Source organism: Scyliorhinus torazame, chromosome 5, assembly GCF_047496885.1.
Source record: "Scyliorhinus torazame isolate Kashiwa2021f chromosome 5, sScyTor2.1, whole genome shotgun sequence".
NCBI lineage: Eukaryota > Metazoa > Chordata > Chondrichthyes > Carcharhiniformes > Scyliorhinidae > Scyliorhinus > Scyliorhinus torazame.
This window is the reverse complement of record NC_092711.1, coordinates 174,889,705-174,909,813: the sequence shown is the minus strand read 5'-3', so window position 1 is coordinate 174,909,813 and position 20,109 is coordinate 174,889,705. Positions and strand designations below refer to the sequence as shown.

The 20,109-nt window shown below is 46.8% G+C and overlaps 1 protein-coding gene across 1 annotated transcript in view; it reads right to left on the bottom strand.

Annotated features, from left to right (window-relative positions):
- Positions 1-1,224: 1,224 nt before the first annotated feature.
- LOC140418052 (uncharacterized) overlaps positions 1,225-20,109 on the bottom strand; it is a 92,572-nt gene continuing 73,687 nt past the window's right edge. Inside the window, exons 6-7 of the mRNA XM_072501479.1 lie at positions 17,054-17,548; positions 1,225-5,095 (exon numbers count right to left, since the gene is read on the bottom strand). Of these exons, the coding sequence (XP_072357580.1) occupies positions 4,408-5,095; positions 17,054-17,548 (1,183 nt within the window). The 3' untranslated portion in view covers positions 1,225-4,407. The remainder of the gene's footprint in view (positions 5,096-17,053; positions 17,549-20,109) is intronic.

The following is a 20,109-nucleotide window of genomic DNA, read 5'->3' as shown; positions in this document are numbered from 1 at the left end:
TATATGAATGAGTTGGATGATGGGATTGAATGTATGGGGGCTAAATTTGATGATGGCACAAAGTTTGGTTGGAAAGTAATTTGTGAAGTGAACTTAAGGAGTCTGCAAAAGACCACAAATAGGTTAAGTGAGTGGGAACAAATTGACAGACTGAGCATAACGTGGGAAAATGTGAATGTGTCCACTTTGGCAGAAAGGGTTAAATAAAACAGAACATTATTTAAATAGGGAGAGATTGCTGAAGCATGAGGGACAGAGATTTCTGGGTGTCCTGGTACAGGAACCACAATAAATTAGTTTGCAGGTACAGCAAGGGATTTGGAAGGCAAATGGAATATTGTCATTTGTTGCAAAGGGACTGGGATATAAATGTAGCTATGATTTGCTACAGTTGTACAGGGCTTTGGTTAGAGCACTGTGTACAGTTTGGGTCTCCTTATTTCAGAAATGAGATTAATGCATTGTAAGCAGTTCAGAGAAGGTTGACTCCCTCGGTTCCTGGAATGAGGGGGTTATCCTCACCGGTATCCCAAAATCATGTCACATATTCTTAACTCTCAGATGCTCTGATGAAAAGATCAAAGAGAGTGTGTCTTTCTTATCTGCCCTGTTATGGTGCTGATATTTCTTGTAGTATCTGGGCTTTCAAATGTGGATTTCTTTAAAATTAAGTTCATGGGCCAGGGTGTAAATATATCTGGGTGGCACGGTGGTCAGCACTGCTACCTTAAGACGCCGAGGACCCGGGTTCGATCCCGACCCCAGGTCACTGTCTGTGAGGAGTTTGCACATTCTCCCCGTGTCTGCGTCGGTCTCACCCCCACAACCCAAAGGATGTGCTGGGCAGGTGGATTGGCCATGCTAAATTACCCCTTTATTGGGAAAAAATAATTGGGTCCTCTATTTTTTTTTAAAAAGCATGTCAATATTTCCAAGAGAAAGTGATCAACTTATTCATCCCGTCTACACATTCCAGACTTTCACTAGAACGTAGGAGGATACCAGATTGATATATTCCATTCACCCACACCCAAGGTAAATATTCCAATCATTTATTGTCCAGGACAATATTCCCAGTATCTTTCATACAGAATTTAAACATTCCCGTCTGATCCCAGGTATTAACCTATTCTGTTTGTTTGTTCATGTCAGGCTGGGATTGTTCACCTTGGAGCAAAGGAGGTTGAGGGGAGATTTGAGAGAGGTGGACAAGAATATGACAGGTTTATTTGATTTGATTTATTGTCACATGTATTGGTATACAGTAAAAAGTATTGTTTCTTGCATGCTTTACAGACAATCCATACCGTACACAGGGAAGGAAGGAGAGACTGCAGAATATAATGTTACAGCTATAGCTAGGGTGTAGAGAAAAGATCAACTTAATACGAGGAAGGTCCATTCAAAAGACTGATGGCAGTCGGCAAAAAGCTGTTCCTGAGTTGGTTGGTACGTGACCTCAAACATTTGTATCTTTTTCCTAACGGAAGAAGGTGGAAGAGAGTATGTCTGGAGTGAGTGGGGTTCCTAATTATGCTGGCTGCCTTTCCGAGGCAGTGGGAATAGTAGACAGAGTCAATGGATGGGAGGCTGGTTTGCGTGACGGATTGGGCTGCATTCATGACCTTTTGTAGTTTCCTGCGGTCTTGGGCAGAGCAGGTTCATTACCAAGCAGTGATACAACCAGAAAGAATGCTTTCTATGGTGCATCTGTAGAGGTTGGTGAGAGAGGTTGGTGACATGCCAAATTTCCTTAGTCTTCTGAGAAAGTAGAGTTGTTGGTGGGCTTTCTTAACTTCGTGTCGGCATGGGGGGGACCAGGACAGGTTGTTGGTTTTCTGGACACCTAAAAACTTGAAGCTCTCGACCCTTTCTACTTCATTCCCATTGATGTAGACAGGGGCATGTTCTCCACTACGCTTCCTGAAGTCAATGACAATCTCCTTTGTTTTGTTCACATTGAGGGAGAGATTATTGTCGTCGCACCAGTTCACCAGATTCTCTGTACCATTCCTGTACTCTGTCTCGTCATTGTTTGAGATCCGACCCACTGTGGCGATCTCATCAGCAAATTTGAAAATCGAGTTGGAGGGGCGGGGAATATTTTGATGTGGCGAATGGTAATGACCTGGAACTCACTGCCTGTGAGGGGAAGGTGTTGTGTGGAAATGAAGACAATGGAAGATTTCAAACGGGAATTGGATCGGCATTTGAGGGAACTAAACTGCAGGGCTGCAGGGATAGAACGGGGCACTGGGAACATATCAGTCATGACAGAGTCAATGGATGGGAGGCAGGTTTGTGTGATGGACTGGGTTGTATTCACGACTCTCTGTAGTTTCTTACGGTCTTGGGCCGAGCAGTTGCCATACCAAGCTGTGCTGCAGCCAGATAGGATACTTTTTATGGTGCACCTGTAATAATTGGTAAGAGTCAATGTAGACATGCTGAATTTCCTGAGTTTCCTGAGGAAGTATAGGCGCTGTTGTGCTTTCTTGGTCGTAGTGTTGATGTTGGTGGACCAGGACAGATTGTTGGTGATTTGCACACCTAGCAATTTGAAGTTGGCAACCATCTCCCCCTCGGCACCATTGAGGCAAACAGGGGTGTGTACGATATTTTGCTTCCTGAAGGAAATGACTAGATCCTTAGTTTTGCTGACATTGCTGGGGAGATTGTTGTTGTTACACCATGCTCTATCTCCCTCCCGTACTCTGACTCATTGTTGTTTGAGATCCGACCCACTGCAGCCGTGTCATCGACAAACATGGAGGTGGAGTCAAATTTTGCCACACAGTGGTGTGTGTACAGCGAGTATAGTAGGGAGCTAAGTACGCAGCCTTGTGGAGCCCTACTATTGACGACTATCACAAAGGAGGAGGCATTGTTGTTTATCCTTACTGATTCCTGTCAGGGGCTGGTTTAGCACACTGGGCTAAATAGCTGGCTTTTAAAGCAGACAAAGGCAGGCCAGCAGCACTGTTCAATTCCCGTACCAGCCTCCCCGAACAGGTGCCGGAATGTGGCGACTAGGGGCTTTTCACAGTAACTTCATTTGAAGCCTACTTGTGACAATAAGCGATTTTCACTTTCATTTCAGGAAGTTGATGATCCAGTTGCAGGGGGAGGAGCCAAGATCTAGGTTTTGGAGTTTTGATATGAGCTTGGCTGGGATTATGGAGTTGACGGCAGAGCAGTAGTTAATGACTAGAAGTCTGACATAGAGGTCCTTGTTGTCGAGATGCTCCAGGAATGAGTGTAGGGCCAGGGAGATGGCAGTGGCGTCTGCGGTGGACCGGTTGCGGTGGTATGCGAATTGCAGTGGATCAAGGCACTCTGGGGGTCTGGAGTTGATGTGTCTCATGGCCAACCTCTCGAAGCACATCATAATGATCGATGTCAAGGCCACCGGATGGTAGTCGTTGCCTGGTTCTCCTTTGGCACCGGTATGGATGGTGGTCTTCTTGAAGCAGGTGGGAATCTCGGAACGGAGTAGGGAGAGGTTGAGGATGTCCGGAAACACATCCGCCAGTCTGCACAGTATCTGGGTTCATGACCAGGGATCCCGTCAGGACCCACCGCTTACCGAGGGTTCACTTTCAAGAAGGCCGATCTGACTTCGCAGGCTGTGATGGTGAGTGTGGGTGTGTCCAAGGTTGCTGGAGCAGTTGACAAAGGTTTGTTGGTTTCCTGTTGAAGTGAACATAGAATGCATTGAATTTGTCGGGGAGGGGTGCCCTGTTGCCGAAGATTCTACTTGGCTTTACAGCTCATTATGTTGTTTAAGCCTTGTCACAACCGACGCGAGTCCATGTCATTAGTCTGTGATTCTAGCTTAGTCTGGTATTGTTTCTTGACGCCCTGTTGTCTTTGTGGAGGTCGTACCTAGATTTCTTGTATAGGTCAGGGTCGCCTGCCTTAAATGCCTTCAGTACGAAGTGAATCTCCCGATTAAACCATGGTTTCTGGTTGGGCAATATACGTACTACCTTCTTTGACACACAATCTTCTACACACTTACTGATGAAGTTTGTGATGGTGCTGGCATACCCGTTTAGGTTGACTGCTGAGTTCTTGAATATGGACCAGTCCACTGACTCGAAGTAGTCACGTAGGAGCTCTTCCATTTCCTCGGACCAGCACTGCATGACTTTCTTAACCGGATTCTCCTGCTTAAGTTTCTGCTTGTATGCCGGGAGAAGGAGCACCGTCTTGTGGTCCGATTTTTCGAAGTGCGGTTGGGGGATGGATCGAGAGGTGCCCTTGATGTTTGTGTAGCAGTGGTCAAGGATGTTGGGGCCCCTGTTGGGACAGGAGATGTGTTGGTGGAATTTTGGCAGTACACTCTTGAGGTTGGCCTGGTTAAAGTCCCCGGCCACAATGAACAAGGCCTCCAGGTATTCTGCTTCATTGGTAGGTGTGACCTCGCACGTGTTTCATCAGGTTGGATGACGTTCTAAACCTCTTTGCGCAGTGAGAGCAGCTGAACGGTGTCTCCTCAGTGTGAAGGCGCTGGTGGATCATCAGTACCGGACAGCTTTTAAACCCACTCCCACAGTCAGAGCATTTAAAGGGTCTCTCATTGGTGTGAATGACATTGTGGCTCAGCAGGCTGGATAACTGAGCAAATCCCTTATCACACACCGAGCAGATGAATGGCCTCTCCCCAGTGTGAACTCGCCGGTGTGTCTGCAGGTTGGATAACTGAGCAAATCCCTTATCACACACAGAGCAGGTGAACGGCCTCTCCCCGGTGTGAGCGCTCTGGTGTCTCTGCAGGGTGGATAACTGAGTGAATCCCTCATCACACACACTGCAGATGAATGGCCTCTCCCCAGTGTGGACTGTCTGGTGTCTCTGCAGGTTGGGTAACTGAGTGAATCCCTTCCCACAGTCAGAGCAGGTGAACGGCCTCTCCCCAGTGTGAACTCGCTGGTGCACCTTCAAGGTGGATAACTGAGTAAATCCCTTCCCACACACAGTGCAGGTGAACGGCCTCTCCCCGGTGTGGACTGTCTGGTGTCTCTGCAGGTTGGATAACCGAGTGAATTCCTTCCCACAGTCAGAGCAGGTGAATGGCTTCTCTCCAGTGTGACTGTGTTGATGCCTTTCCGGCCCGAATGGAGCTGTGAATCCCTTCCCATAATCCTCACATTTCCATGGTTTCTCCATGGTCCAGGTGATCTTGCGTCTCACCACGTTGGACGATCAGTTGAAGCCTCGTCCACGCACAGAACACGTATACAGTCTCTTCCTGATGTGAATGGTGTAGTATTTTTTCAGGCTGTATCACTGGTTGAAGCTCTTTCCACAGTCAGTGCTCTGTAACAGTCTCACACGGGTGTGTGTGTGTGTGTCTCAGTGCTTTTCCAGACACACTGATGTTTAAAATCTCTTGATCAGACAGAATAGACAAACGTTTTGCCTTCTAGATTCCAAGGTCGATGATATTCGGTTCCCAAGAATTGAGTGACTCAGTCAGTTCTTGACGTGATATTTAGTTTGAGATATCGGCCTCAAACTCTTCGCGTTCGAACTTCCTGCAAAAATATTTTACAAAAATCATCATTGTCAGTACAGGTCAGAAACTCAGAACAGACAATTCTAGTTTCTATCGAACATTTTTTCTTCTCTCTTTCCCTCAAATGCTCTAAATCTCCATTCCACACACTCTCTCTCCATTCTCACTCTGCTGTATCTAATATTCACCCTCCCAATTCTCCTGAAGGCACTGAATCAGGCTGATTGACAGATCCAAGCTTTCTGTCCTGGACACCGAGGCTGCCAGACAGATATATGTCTCTGTTACTGGACGATAAATGTGTGTAATATACAGACTGGATTCACTTCCTTCCCCTCCCAATTCTTATGAAGGTGCTGATTGATGCTGATCAACAAATCTAAACTCATTACAACCTGTACAAGAGTAGAGACTCTCCATCTAAGTATATTTACGGATTAGAGATGGGGAGATTCTGAGGAAGAATTTTATTTAATCATGGAGTGGTCATGACCGGAAAATCACTGCCCACAAGTGTTGTGGAAGTTGAGATGATCAATAGTTCAAAATAGAATATGAAGAAAATAAGCTTTCAGATGAACAGGGATATCGAGGGGGAATGGGACTGACTGGATTGCTGTGCAGAGAGTCAGCACTGACTTGAGTTTCCAAAAGGATTTCGTCAGTGCTGCAATAACTGTATGACTGGAAATAGATAATGTAGCTACAGTACTATATTACAGAACTAGAAATAATAATACATGTATTTTATTACTGTACCATCAATAATATATCCAATACATTCCATATAACACTAGATATATATCTGTCCGATATAACATTTTTAAAAATTATTTTACGGGGTGTGGACATCGATGATGAGGCCAGCATTTATTGCCCATCCCTAGTTGCCCTTCAGAAGGTGGTGATGAGTTGCCTTCTTGAACCGCTGCAGTCCTTGAATTGTAGGTACTGAGGTTCCCAGGTATCTGCTGCTCTTGGCCTTCTAGATAGTAGTGGTTGTGGGTTTGGAAGGTGCTGTCTGAGGAACCTTGGTGAGTTACTGCAGTGCACATTGTAGATGGTATACACGGCTGTCACTGTTCGTCGGTGGTGGCGTGTTTGAATATTCGTGGAATGGGGAGCAGTCAAGCAGGCTGCTTTGTTCTGGATGGTGTAGAGCAGCATCTTGAGTGTTATTGGAGTTACACTCAACCAGGCAAGTGGTGATTATCCTATTACACGCCTGACTTGTGCCTTGTATATAGTGGACAGGCTTTGGGGGTCAGGAGGTGCATTACTCGCTGTAGTCTTTGGCCTGCCCTGGTGGCCAACACATTAATATGGCTAGTCCAGTTCAGTTTCTGATCAATGATAACCCTCAGGATGTTGGTTGTGGAGGATTCAGCGATACTAATGCCACTGAATGTCAAGGGGCGGTGATTAGATCCTCCTTTGTAGGAGATGGTCATTGCCTGACACTCGTGTAGCATAAATGTAACTTCCACTTATCAGCCCACATCAGGATACTGTCCAGGTCATGCTGCATTTGGACATGGACTGCTTCATTATCTGAGGAGTCACGAATGGTGGTAAACATTGTGCAGTCATCCACAAACATCCCCACTTCTCACCTTATCATGAAAGGGAGGTCATTGATGAAGCAGCGAAAGATGGCTGGGCCAAGGAGTGCGCCCTGAGGAACTCCTGGAGCTGAGATGATTGACCTCCAACCACCACAACCATCTTCCCTTGTGCCAGGTATGACTCCAAACAGCGGAGAATTTTCCCCGATTATCATTGACTCCAGTTTAGCTGGGGCTCCTTGATGCCATACTCGGTCAAATGCTGGTTCAGCACACTGGGCTAAATTGCTGGCTTTTAAAGCAGACCAAGCAGGCCAGCAGCACGATTCAATTCCCATACCAGCCTCCCCGAACAGGCGCTGGAATGTGGCGACTAGGGGCTTTTCACAGTAACTTCATTGAAGCCTACTTGTGACAAGCGATTTTCATTTCATACTGCCTTGATACCAAGGGCAGTCACTCTCACCTCTTTTGACCATGTTTGAACCAAGGCTGTAATGAGGTCAGGAGCTGAGTGACCCTGCGGAACCCAAACTGAGCGTCTGTGAGCAGGTTTTGCTGAGTAAGTACCACTTGATAGCGCTGTTAATGACTCCTTTCATCACTTTGCTGATGGTGGAGTGTATTCCGACAGGGAAGTAATTGGTTGGGTTTGATTTGTCCTGTTTACTGTTCCCTTTCATGTCAGCCATCTCCTGGGGAAACTAGCCCTTTAAATGTGAACATTAGGAAAGAGATCATCATTTTAGCCAGACAAATAAATGTGTCAAGCTGAGGGAGCAAAGGATGTCAATGTCTTTAAGAGAGAGAGAGAGACCTGGGCCAAGCTTTGCAGAGTCTGCACCCTCCCTGGATTCACTTCCTTTCCCTTTAGTTGCTGCAAGTCACCAGTTGAAGGTCAGAATGAGACAAGAAATGGAAAGAGGGAGAAAAGAAAGTGTTATCCTCACAGATGTTGGAGACAAGAGTCTGTGTGCAGCTCAAGCTCATTCAGCGTTGGGGGAACAACAGCTTTGCTCGGCAGAAAACACCATGTCCAGCTTCCGCATTGAGACAATGGGGGAGCTGTGATTGGTGGAGGAGCAGAATCCTTCCGGTCCTCCAATCTTCCTATTGGTCAACACCTCAGCAGGAAGGTCAGCAGAAGTGAGCTCCCCTACACATGCGCAGTTTCCCCTTCCCTTAGAAATGCGCAGACCCGGGTGAGGGGCTGTGGAAACCATCGACGGTCGGAACTGTCAGCCGTTTGCCTGGGAACCTTGTCTCGAGGATATGTGGGGGATGGGGAACAATGGATGGGGCGGGGCTCCCGCGTCTGCGCGCTGGCAAGTGACGTCACCCCAGAGCGGACTCATTCCTATTGGTTGATTTAGAGGCCGAGTTCCTTTGCGATGTCACAATGTGGAGGTTGGACAATAAGTTTCAGACTAAAACATTCTCCTCTGGGCAACATCTGGGAGGAAATCAATGTCTCCCCCTTTCATAAATTCATAAGATATAGGAGCAGAATGAGGCCATTTGGCCCATCGAGTATAACCCTTCAACCCGATTAAAAATCTGTCGAACTCCTCCCTAAAATTACTGTCCCAGCTCCACCGCACTCTGGGGTAGTGAATTGCACAGATTCACAGCCCTTTGGGAGAAGAAGCTTCTCCTCAACTCTTTGGAATTTGCTACCACTTTTTAAAAATAATATTTATTGTCACAAGTAGGCTTACATTAACACTGCAATGAAGTTACTCTGAAAAGCCCAACTCGCCACATTTTGGCGCCTGTTGGGCACACGGAGAATTCAGAAAGTCCAAATTATCTAACAGCATGTCCTTCGGGGCTTGTGGGAGGAAACTGAAGCACCCGGTGGAATCATAGAATTTACAGTGCAGAAGGAGGGCATTCAGCCCATCGAGTCTGCACCAGCCCCTGGAAAGAGCACCCCACCCTAGCCCATGCCTCCACCCCATCCCTGTAACCCAGTAAACCCACCTAACCTTTTTGGACACTAAGGGCAATTTATCATGGCCAATCTACCTTTTACATGCCCAATCCACGTAACCTGCACATCTTTGGACTGTGGGAGGAAACCAGGCCACCCGTACAAAGCCTACGAAGACACAGGGAGAACATACAGACTCCACACAGCCAGTGACCCAAGCCGGAATCGAACCTGGGACCCTGGAGCTGTGAAGCAACTGTGCTAACCACTGTGCTACCATGCTGCCCATCTTATCCTAAGACTATTACCTCTCGTTCTAAAATGCCTGAAAGACGTGCTGTTAGGTGAATTGAACATTCTAAATTCTCCTTCAGTGTACCCTAACAGGCGCCAGAATGTGGCGACATGGGGAGTTTCACAGTAACTTCATTGCTGTGTGGTTTTTTTAAATTTAAAGTACCCAATTCATTTTTTCCAATTCAGGGGCAATTTAGCGTGGCCAATCCACCTAGGCTGCACATCTTTGGGTTGAGGGGGCGAACCCACTCAAACCGGGGAGACTGCAAACTCCGCACGGACAGTGACCCAGATCCGGGATCGAACCTGGTACCTCGGCGCCATGAGGCGGCAGTGCTAACCACTGTACCACCGTGCTGCCTCATTGTGGTGTTAATGTAAGCCTACTTGTGACAAAAATGCAGATTATTATTATTATTAAGTGGGAGTAGCCTCTCCAAGGCAGCCTTCAGGACGCGCGTATATGCAGAATCGCCAAGCAGGAACTTTTAGCCAAGTTCCACACACGAGTACGGCCTTGACCGGGACCTTGGATTCATGTCACATTACATTCACCCCCCCACCATCTGGCCTGGGCTTGCAAAATTCTACCAACTGTCCTGGATTGAGACAATTCGCACCTCTTTAACCTGTGATTATCCCTCTCTATCCAATCACTCCGTCTGGACCTGTAAATACTTAATTACCTGCAAAGACTCGCATTCAAAAGTATCGTCTTGTATCATTGACTTTGTCTATGTATGTTTCTGGAACCCACCTCTTCATTCACCTGAGGAAGGAGCTGTCCGAAAGCTAGTGATTCGAAACAAACCTGTTGGACTTTAACCTGGTGCTGTAAGACTTCTTACTGTGCTCACTCCAGTCCAATGCGGGCATTACCCCATTAAAGTAAAGGGGCAAAGTGGCAGCATGGTGGCACAGTGGTTAGTGCTGCTGCCTGACGGCGCCGAGGTCCCAGGTTTGATCCCGGCTCTGGGTCACTGTCCGTATGGAGTTTGCACATTCTCCCCGTGTTTGCGTGGGTTTCACCCCCACAACCCAAAGATGTGCAGGGTAGGTAAACTGGTATTGCTAAATTGCCCCTTAATTGGAAAAAATAAATTGGGTACTCTAAAATTTCAAAAAAAGTAAAAGGGCAAAGTCTATTTATAGTTTAAGAGATACATTCCTAATAAAAACAGTGTTTAGGCACTGTTGCTTCTAGTTTTTTGCAGTAAAAGTTATAAAATCTGAAGTTTTTGCCTTATGACTCTTTAATTTGTTCACTGGGTTTAGAATTTATCATTTAAAGTTACTGATCTGTTCAGAAATCTTACACAGTTGATTTAGAGCTACAAGTTTCAACTTCCCATTGAGCCTCAGGCAACTTCTGTCTCTCCATTGCTCATGTCAATGACAGCCCAGCAACAGAGCTGAGGGCTGGAGATGCTGTCACTCCTTGTAGGAGCTGGAATCAGTAGAAAGAAGAACCATAGTTTCTGGTTGAGCTATTTGTTCGCTGTCTGACCATATATAAATAGCTAAGCAGGTAATATGCTGTGATGAGGGTTTAGAAACAGACCCTGGGTAGACGAGTTCACTGAAGCTGTGGGCTTGTCAGCTGTACAGTGAAACCAGGCATGCAACAGCCACAGAGACCTCTAATATTGGACACTGGGTTTAACCCTGTTCTGTAAAAAACAGACCTATCTGATACTGGGGGTGATATGGTTAATCTGACCCTTAATTCATTTAATTCCAAAAGTGAATAACATTGATTCAAGTATAGTGATTACTCTGTTAATCTGTCAACAAAGTGGTGTCAGTTCATGCAGATCTCTGTCTGAACTCAATTTAATTACATATTTTTGTTACTGACTAGTATAGTGTCCAATCTAAAAGGACGGTAGCACAGTGGTTAGCACAGTTGCTTCTCAGCTCCAGGGTCCCAGGTTCAATTCCCGGCTTGAGTCACTCTCTGTGAGGAGTCTGCACTTTCTCCCCGTGTCTGCGTGGGTTTCCACCGGGTGCTCCGGTTTCCTCCCAGTCCAAAGATGTACAGGTCAGATGGATTGGTCATGATAAATTGCTCTTAGTGTTCAAAAAAGATTAGCTGGGGTTACTGGGTTACAGGGGTAGGGTAGAGGCATGGGCTTAAGTAGGGTGCTCTTTCAAAGAGCCGGTGCAGACTCAATGGGCCAAATGGCCTCCTTCTGCACTGTAAATTCCATGATTCCTCTATGACACAGCTCAGAATAGGGATGTTTGGTTTGTGTTTCCTGTCTGCAAAACCTCTCTGCTCATCGCCTGGGAAAGGTGATTACAAAGGACATCGCTGTAAGTAAAGGGTAGAAATCCAGAACTGACAATTCTAGTCATCAGAGAACATACTTTTCCCTCTCAAACTATAAATCACTGTTCCCCACACACTCCCTATTGATTATAGATCGAATACATCCTCCTATCACATTACCATGGGCACCTCACCAGCAGAGAGACAGGAAGGTGCTGGAGGATGGACTGGAAATGGGGCTCTACCAATCAGGGCACAAGGTTTGGGACAATGTGGGGGGGGGGGCTTTGGTATCGTGACCCACAGGGTTCAGTTCTCATGTCCAAAGCAGGGAGTCACGGGAACAGGGTACAGAGGAACCAAAGAGAAACAATTTGGATCCTGAACATTGTGAACATTCTTTACTCTGGTTGTCTTTGATCCTCAAGTCATTTTGTCTTTCTCACCTTGTTTGTTTCATTAATTAACATTTGTTATAAAAATGTTGATTTTTGAGACTTTTCATGATTAGATTGATGCACTTTTGGGAAAGTGGGTGAGAGGGGTTGACAGGCTCTTATTAAAAATAAATTTAGCGTATCGAATTATGTTTTATCCAATTAAGGGGCAATTTAGCAGAGCCAATCCACCTACCCTGCACATCTTTGGGTTGTGGGGGTGAGACCCATGCAGACACTGGGAGAATGTGCAAACTCCACAAAGACAGTGACCTGGGGCTGAGATCGAATCCGGGTCCTCAGCGCCATGAGGCAGCAGTGCTAACCACTGCATCACCATGCCATCCCTGACAGACTCTTTTAACAGAAAGTGAGTCCCTCCAAGGTAATTGACAAAGGAGCCAGAGGGACAGATGAGATTTTATTTTTGACACAGCGATGTTAGACAATGGGCTTCCGGGAGTCAATACAGCCTTTATCCCTCTTTCCCAAATTCGGGAATGATTCACAGTGATAACCCTTATTGGGGACAGCGGTTAGATTTTATTCAGTAGCTGACACATGCTAATGTCTGAGCAGTTGTATCAAAGTGCAGCAGCATTACCATTATACTCTGGGTAGAAGCACCATCTCCAGGTAAATGCTCCCTGCTCTGCCCCAGATGCCATGGTCCCAGTCAGTGGAATATGTAAAACCGCAACAAATCTCTGTGCTCGGGGAATCCCTTCTTATACTTTATTACATCACAAAGTCTGTGGAGACTGATTTAACCCAATCATTGCTGAGCTAACATTTGAACGGACCAATTACAAAACCTGCCATTGAACCATCTGTACCCGCTCAAGCCACATCAAACTCGCAAACAATTGTCTTCCCCACGCTCCGTCCCCAGTACAGGGAGTCAGCATTCCCATGTCAAGCAGTGAAAACATGATGGCCTTGACACTCAGGGTGTTGTCTAGGATTCCAGGCATTCTTGTTTTCTCTGTCCTCTGGGATCTGTTTATCTCCCTGTTCCCACACAGCAAGTTGTCTGTTCTCAGCTCTGTTCGATTTCTGCTGGAGTTTGGTCCCTTTTACACCTTTCGGATCAATAAAACATTTGGTCAGCGAAGACCCAAACCACAATTTCCCATCCTGTCACCTGTCAACCATCCTTACCCAGAGCGTAATCTCAACAGGAATAAAAACAGGAGTGGAACAATCAAATTCAAAATAAATCCACAGCCAGTCATAGAATTTAATTTAATGTTCACTAATTAGCAAGAAAACCCGAAGCAGGGAGTCCCCCAGGATTCTTACACTCCACACCTTGAGGGAGAGGAGAACTCTCTCTCTGACCCCTCACTCAATTTCACTCCGTTATTTTCCAGTACTGTTCTGGCTCCACCTGGGGTAACATCTACTCGATCTTTTCGTCTCCTGAAGGAGCGCTGTGAGTTCTTGGTTACTGGTACAGTGGGACAGATGTTTCAAGGAGTAGATGAAACATGGACGTAAAAGATTCTCCAACTCTCTCTTTACCCCCGTTCAACTTGTGAGCACTTCTTACTTGTATTATTTCTCCCAAGTCCATTATTGGCCCAACTGAATTTTTAAATTAAAAAATACATATAGTTACAGGATGTGGGCCTTGCTGGCTAGACCCAGCATTTATTGAACATCCCTAGTTTCCTTAGAGAAGGTAGTGGTGAGCTGCCTTCTTGAACCACTGCAGTCCATGTGATGTTGGTATATCCACTGTGCTATTAGCGACTGAAGGAACAGCAATATATTTGCAGATCAGGATGGTGTGTGGCTTGGAGAGGAACTGTTCCCATGTGTCTGCTGTCCTTGTCCTATATGGTAGTGGTCATGGGTTTGGAAGGTACTGCCTGAGGAGCCTTGGTGAGTTCCTGCTGTGCATCTTCTAGATGGTACACACACTTCTGCTCCTGTGCCTTGGGTGGTGGAGGGAGTGAATGTTTGTGGGTGGGTGCCAGTGAAACAAGCTGCATTGTCTTGGAAGGTGCCGACCTTATTTAATTTTGGAGATGCACTCAGCCAGGTAACTGGAGAGTGATCCATCACACTCCTGAACTCGAGATAATGGACAGGCTTTCAGGAATGAGGAGGTGAGTGACTCACAGCAGGATTCCCAGCCTCTGACCCACTCTTGTAGCCACAGTATTTATATGGCTAGTCCAGTTCAGTTTCTGGTCAATGGTAACCCCCAAGATGTTGATAGTGGGGTATTTAGCAATGGTAATGCCATTGAATGTCATGGGGAGGTGGTTAGATTCTCTCATGAGGGAGGTGGTCATTGCCTGGCATTTGTGTGGCTCAAAGTTACTTGCAGGACTGCAGAGCTCAAATCTGATCGATTGGTTGTTGGATCATTTAGCTCTGTCTATTGATTGCTGCTTTTGATGTCTGGCATGCAAATAGTCCGGTTTCATTCATAATACCATTCCTGCCTCGCAGTGCCAGGGACCTGGATTCAATTCCAGCCTTGGGTGACTGTCTGTGTGGAGTTTGCACATTCTCCCCGTGTTTGCATGGGTTTCCTCCATCGCTCTGGAGTCCTCTCACAGTTCAAAGATATACAGGTTAAGTGGGTTTATGGGGATATGGCGGGGGAATAGACTGAGGTAGCTGCTCTGGGTACGGTTGGTGCAGACTCGATGGGCCGAATGGTCCCCTTCTGGGACTGTAGAATTCCATTCTATGGAATAAACATCCTTGCGGATTCTTACAGCTTTGTGCTGGGCCATTTCAGAGTCAACCACATTGCTGTGGATCTGGAGTCACACGTAGTCTAGACCAGGTAAGGAGGCAGATTCCTTCCCTAAAGGGAATTAGTAAACCAGATGGGTTTTTTCTACCAACAATGGACAAGATCATTCGACTTTTAGTTCGCGTTTTTAATATATGTATTTTATTCCAAACACAATCAATTATACAAACAACAACCGAATACCATTGGCTTTCAAACAGTTTGTCATTTTCCCCCTTTTCTTCCCTAAACTACCCCAACATTCCTTTCCCAACTGCTGCCCCCCCCCCCCAACCCCGGCGACAAACAGATCCTCAAATAGAGACAGAAAGACCCTCCATCTTACGTAGAACCCTCTTTACCCTCGGAGAACGTACTTAGTCTTCTCCAACTGTAGAAATTCCGCCAAATCCCCCAACCATGCGAATACCTTCGGTGGGGCGACCGACCTCCAACCCAGTGAGATTCGCCACCGGGCAATCAGAGTGGTGAAGACCCACTTCCCCTCCAGCAGCTCTGGCAGATCTGAAACACCAGAAAGCCCCACCAAAGAGCACGGCTCCATCGTCACCCCCACACTTCCGGCAGGGTCTCGGAAATCAATGGCCAGAATCCCCCAACTTCGGGCACACCCAAAACATGTGAACATGATTGACAGGCCCCCTCCTGTACCTCTCACATCTGTCCTCAACCTCCGGGAAGAACCCACCCATACGAGCTTGAGTCATAACATGCAAAAAACAACATAACATTTACAAAACTTGTATATACACGTCGAGACAGAACTATCCCACCATTAGTCCTCCCCCAACCCAAGCTCCTTGACAAAGTCATCCGCTTCCTCTGGCATCATAAAATAATGCCGTTTGCCCTTGCGAAAGTCACCCAGAGTTTGTCCGGGTACAACACCCCAAACCGGAGCTTGGTCAAAAGAGCGCCACCTGAGCTCTGTTAAAACCCGCCTGCCATTTGGCCAGGTCAGCCCCAATGTCCTGGTAGATCCGGATCAGATTCCCCTCCCAGCTACAGTCTCACATTGACTTCACCAACCTCAGAATCCTCTCCTTCTCCTGGAACTTGTGCATCCGGCCGATCACTGCCCACGGTGGCTCACCAGCTCTCAGCCTCCGTTGTAATGATTGGGAAGCCCGATCCACCTCCGGGGCCTTATCGCAGACCCCCTTCTCAACCAGCTTCGTGAACATTTTCAATACATAGCCTGTGGCACTCGTTCCCTCCACCCCTTCCTCAGACCTACAATTCACAGATTCTGTCGCCTGGACTGATTCTCCTGGTCGTCCACCTTCGCCCTCAGCACCTTGCAGGCCTCTCCCAGCATCACTATCTCTGCCTCCAGCAACACAATCTGATCACTGTGATCCAACACCATCCTTTCCACCTCTCGGATCATTGCACCTTCTGACTCCAGGCGCTCCACAACCCACTCCAAAGTCCCACGAAGAGGGGCTACTGCTTCCTCAATCACCCTGGACCAGTTCTCTTGCATCTCTTTCCGATGCTGCCGAAACATCCTCCAACTCCACCATACTCTCAGTTGCTGCACCACACAGATCCTCCATCTCAAGCCAAGGCTTTACTCAACTTTTGCCGGGTGTTGTAACCTGCTGATATTCCACTTTGGAGGAGAAACCACTTCCCTCCACTTATTCTGCACTTTATACAAACTAAGTCGCCATTAACTGGGCAGAAAGGGCCAGAAATCCAAGCTTCCAAGATGCAGCCACCTTGTGTGCAGCCGATAAATTCATGGCCTCCACTGGAAGTCATTCCAGGACATTTTTGTCATTTAATCTCACCAATCCCTGACTTTCCCTTTTGTTCTCCCTGACCCTCCCCCTTTCTCACCAGCATCAAACCCATCACATTTCTCCCTCTCTTTAGTTCTGAAGTAGAGTTACATTGGACGTGAAACGTTAACTCTGTTTCTCTCTCACAGATGCTGCCAGACCTGCTGCGTTTTTCCAGTTCTTTCTGTATTTATTTTAGATCTACCTGTAATGGGGGGAAAACACTATTATTATTCAGGATAAAATAAATGTCCTTCATCAATTTTTGTGGATCAATTCAGTGGAAATGCGCTCTCCCAGGCTCAAAGAGCATCAACCCACTGGAAGCAAAGTTGTGAGATCGGCCAATCCAGCAGAAAGAAACTCTCCGACCCTCCCACTTCACCAAGTGTCAGAATGAACATGGTTCAGTCCTGGATGTGATTAACAGCAGTAATAACAGCATAATCCAACCCCTCTCTTCACTCGTGAACTTGCTGGTGTCTCAGCAGAAGTGTTGACCGAGTGAATCCCTTCTCACACACGGTGCAGGTGAATGGCCTCTCCCCTGTGTGAACTCGCTGGTGTGCCTGCAACGTGGCTAAGAGAGTGAATCCCTTCCCACATTCAGAGCAGGTGAATGGCCTCTCCCCAGTGTGAATTCGCTGGTGTGCCTGCAGATTGGGTAGCTGAGTGAATCTCTTTCCACAGTCAGAGCAAATGAACGGCCTCTCCCCAGTGTGAATTCGCTGGTGTGTCTGTAGGTGGGATAACCGAGTGAATTCTGTCCCACAGTCAGAGCAGGTGAATGGCCTCTCCCCAGTGTGAACTCGCTGGTGTCTCTGCAGGTGGGATAACCGAGTGAATCCCTTCCCACAGTCAGAGCAGGTGAACGGCCTCTCCCCAGTGTGAACTCGCTGGTGTGCCTGTAGGTTGCTTATTTGAGTGAATCCCTTTCCACACTGAGAGCAGGTGAACGGCCTCTCTCCGGTGTGCAGGAGCTGGTGTGTCAGCAGATGGGATGAGATTCGAAACATCTTTGTGCAGTGAGAGCAGCTGAACGGTCTCTCCCTAGTGTGAACTAGTTGGTGTGTCAGCAGTCTGGAAGAAGTACTGAACCCCTTCCCACACGTGGAGCAGGTGAATGGCCTCTCCTCGACGTGGACTGGCTGGTGCTTCTTCAGGTTAGATAACTTAGCAAATCCCTTCTCACACTGAGAGCAGGTGAACGGCCTCTCCCCAGTGTGAATGCGTCGATGAGTTTCCAGTGCTGATGGGAATCTGAATCCCTTCCCACAGTTCCCACATTTCCAAGGTTTCTCCATGGTGCTGGTGTCCTTGTGTCTCTCCAGGTTGGACGATCAGTTGAAGGCTCCCACCGAACTCGGGTATGGTCACTCCCCGCTGTTTTTTTCAGGCTGTGTAACTGGTTAACGCTCTTTTCAGTCAGTACTCTGGAACACTCTCCCTCAGGTATGCGTGTCTCGATGATTTTCCAATCACACTGATGGTTAAATCCATCTGAAGCAGAAAGAATAGACAAATCTTTTTCCTTCTCAATTCAAAGGCCGAAGATATTCAAGTCCCGGTGAATTGAGTGAATCAGTCAAATCGAGACGTGAGGTTTGGTTTGAGATTTCTGTCTGTAATTCTTCCTCTTCTGATATCCTGTAAAAGGAGTTTACAAAAGACATCACTGTCAGTACAGGATCGGAATTCAGAACTTTTCTGGTTTCGATGGTCCTCTCTCATTTCCCCAAATCTGTAAATCTACATCCCACACACACACCCTCCACTCTCACTCTGCTGTATCTAATATTCACCCTCCCAATTCTCCAGAAGGTGCTGATTCAGGCTGATTGACAGATCCCTGCTCACTGCTCACTCATCACAGAGAGATGAAAATCTTCATGCATGCTGCTAGCCTATCGGAAATATGTAACAGGACTAAAATTGTGTTTGATGTATCGGATTGTTCCAGTTGGTTAAAATATACGGGGTTGTGATTGATCATGATCTGGAACTTTCTGGATTGGATGGACGCTGCAGGGTTACTTTTGTCAATAATAGATTATTATTATCCTCCTGTAACCAAAGGCTAGCCTACTCACTATTTACCACCACCAATTTTCACACAATCCGTGAACTTACTGAGAGACCTGGCCCAACCTTTCCAGAATCTGCACACTGGAATCACTTCCTTTTCCTTCAGAACCAGAGACCTTCCGGTCCTCCAACTATTCCCATTGGTCAACACCTCAGCTGAATGGTCAGGAGGTGGGATCTTTCTGCACATGCGCAGCTCCCCATCGCTCCCATGGACATGGGCAGTCCGGGCCGCCCGCGCGGCGAATAGACCGGTTTCGTCCCCGCGGTGGGCTATGGGAGCTGTAACCGCCATTACCCATCCTGTTTCCAGTCTCCAAACTCCTTGGCATGGGATGAAATGTGTGTGTGTGTGTGGTGTGTGGCCGGGGGGGGGGGGGGGGGGGGGGGATGACTCCACCCTGACACACAGTACATATGGGTAGTCAGTGGATTTGATTGTGGCGCCCCTTAACAAAACAGTTTGTTAACTTAATATGTAAAGGTTAGACACGTGGGTGAAATATTGGGGAGGGCAATAGTTTAGTGTGAAACTGAACTCGAGTGTCAGCGCCTTCAGGGGAGGAGATTTTGGGGAAAAGCAGGAGGATAGTGGAATGAGTTAGCGTTGAAATGAATAGGAAGGAGAGAATATGTGGGGGAATGAGATGTAGAATTTCTGAGAGCAGTATTTTGTGTCACATCATGATCTTCGACAACCTTCGTGAAACTTTGTTTTACAATGTTCCTGGAAAATCCTTGGCATTTTTTTATTAAGTCAAATGTGCTGACCAATAGGGCGGCACGGTGGCACAGTGGTTAACACTGCTGCCTACAGCGCTGAGGAGCTTGGTTCGATCCCAGCCCAAGTTGACTGTGTGGAGTTTGCATAATCTCCCTGTGTCTGCGTGGGTTCACCCCCGCAATCCAAAGATATGCCGGTTAGGTGAATTGGCCACATTAAATTGCCCCTCAATTGGAAAAAAATAATTAGGTACTCTAATTTTTTTTTTTTAATGTGCTGTCCAAATGCAATTAATGCTTTATTGAAGACAGCCACTTGAACTCCTCGACTACTCCCAAATACCAAGTACCTGTTCATGAACAGTCTGATCAACCATCTAATTCACACAGACCAGCCGAGCCCACCCATTAGCCTGGTATTGCCTTTAACTCTGACATTGTCCATTCCGGGTTCAAGAGAAAATGTTTCACTCACAGAACATTTCAGATCATTGTTTCCAATATTGCCCAATCAATGCCTTTCCCAATCCGGTATCTGAGTGAGCTGCTGAGGCAATAAATTCAACTACAAACATCAAATGGGATTTCTTCCAATATATCTTTGAAGAGCAGATTTTTTTTCAAGTGGACTAAATTGGTTATGTTTTCTCGGTCACAGTCCTTTCCGACAACAATTATTAATTATCAGCCAGTCTTATTCAAATTATGGAGTC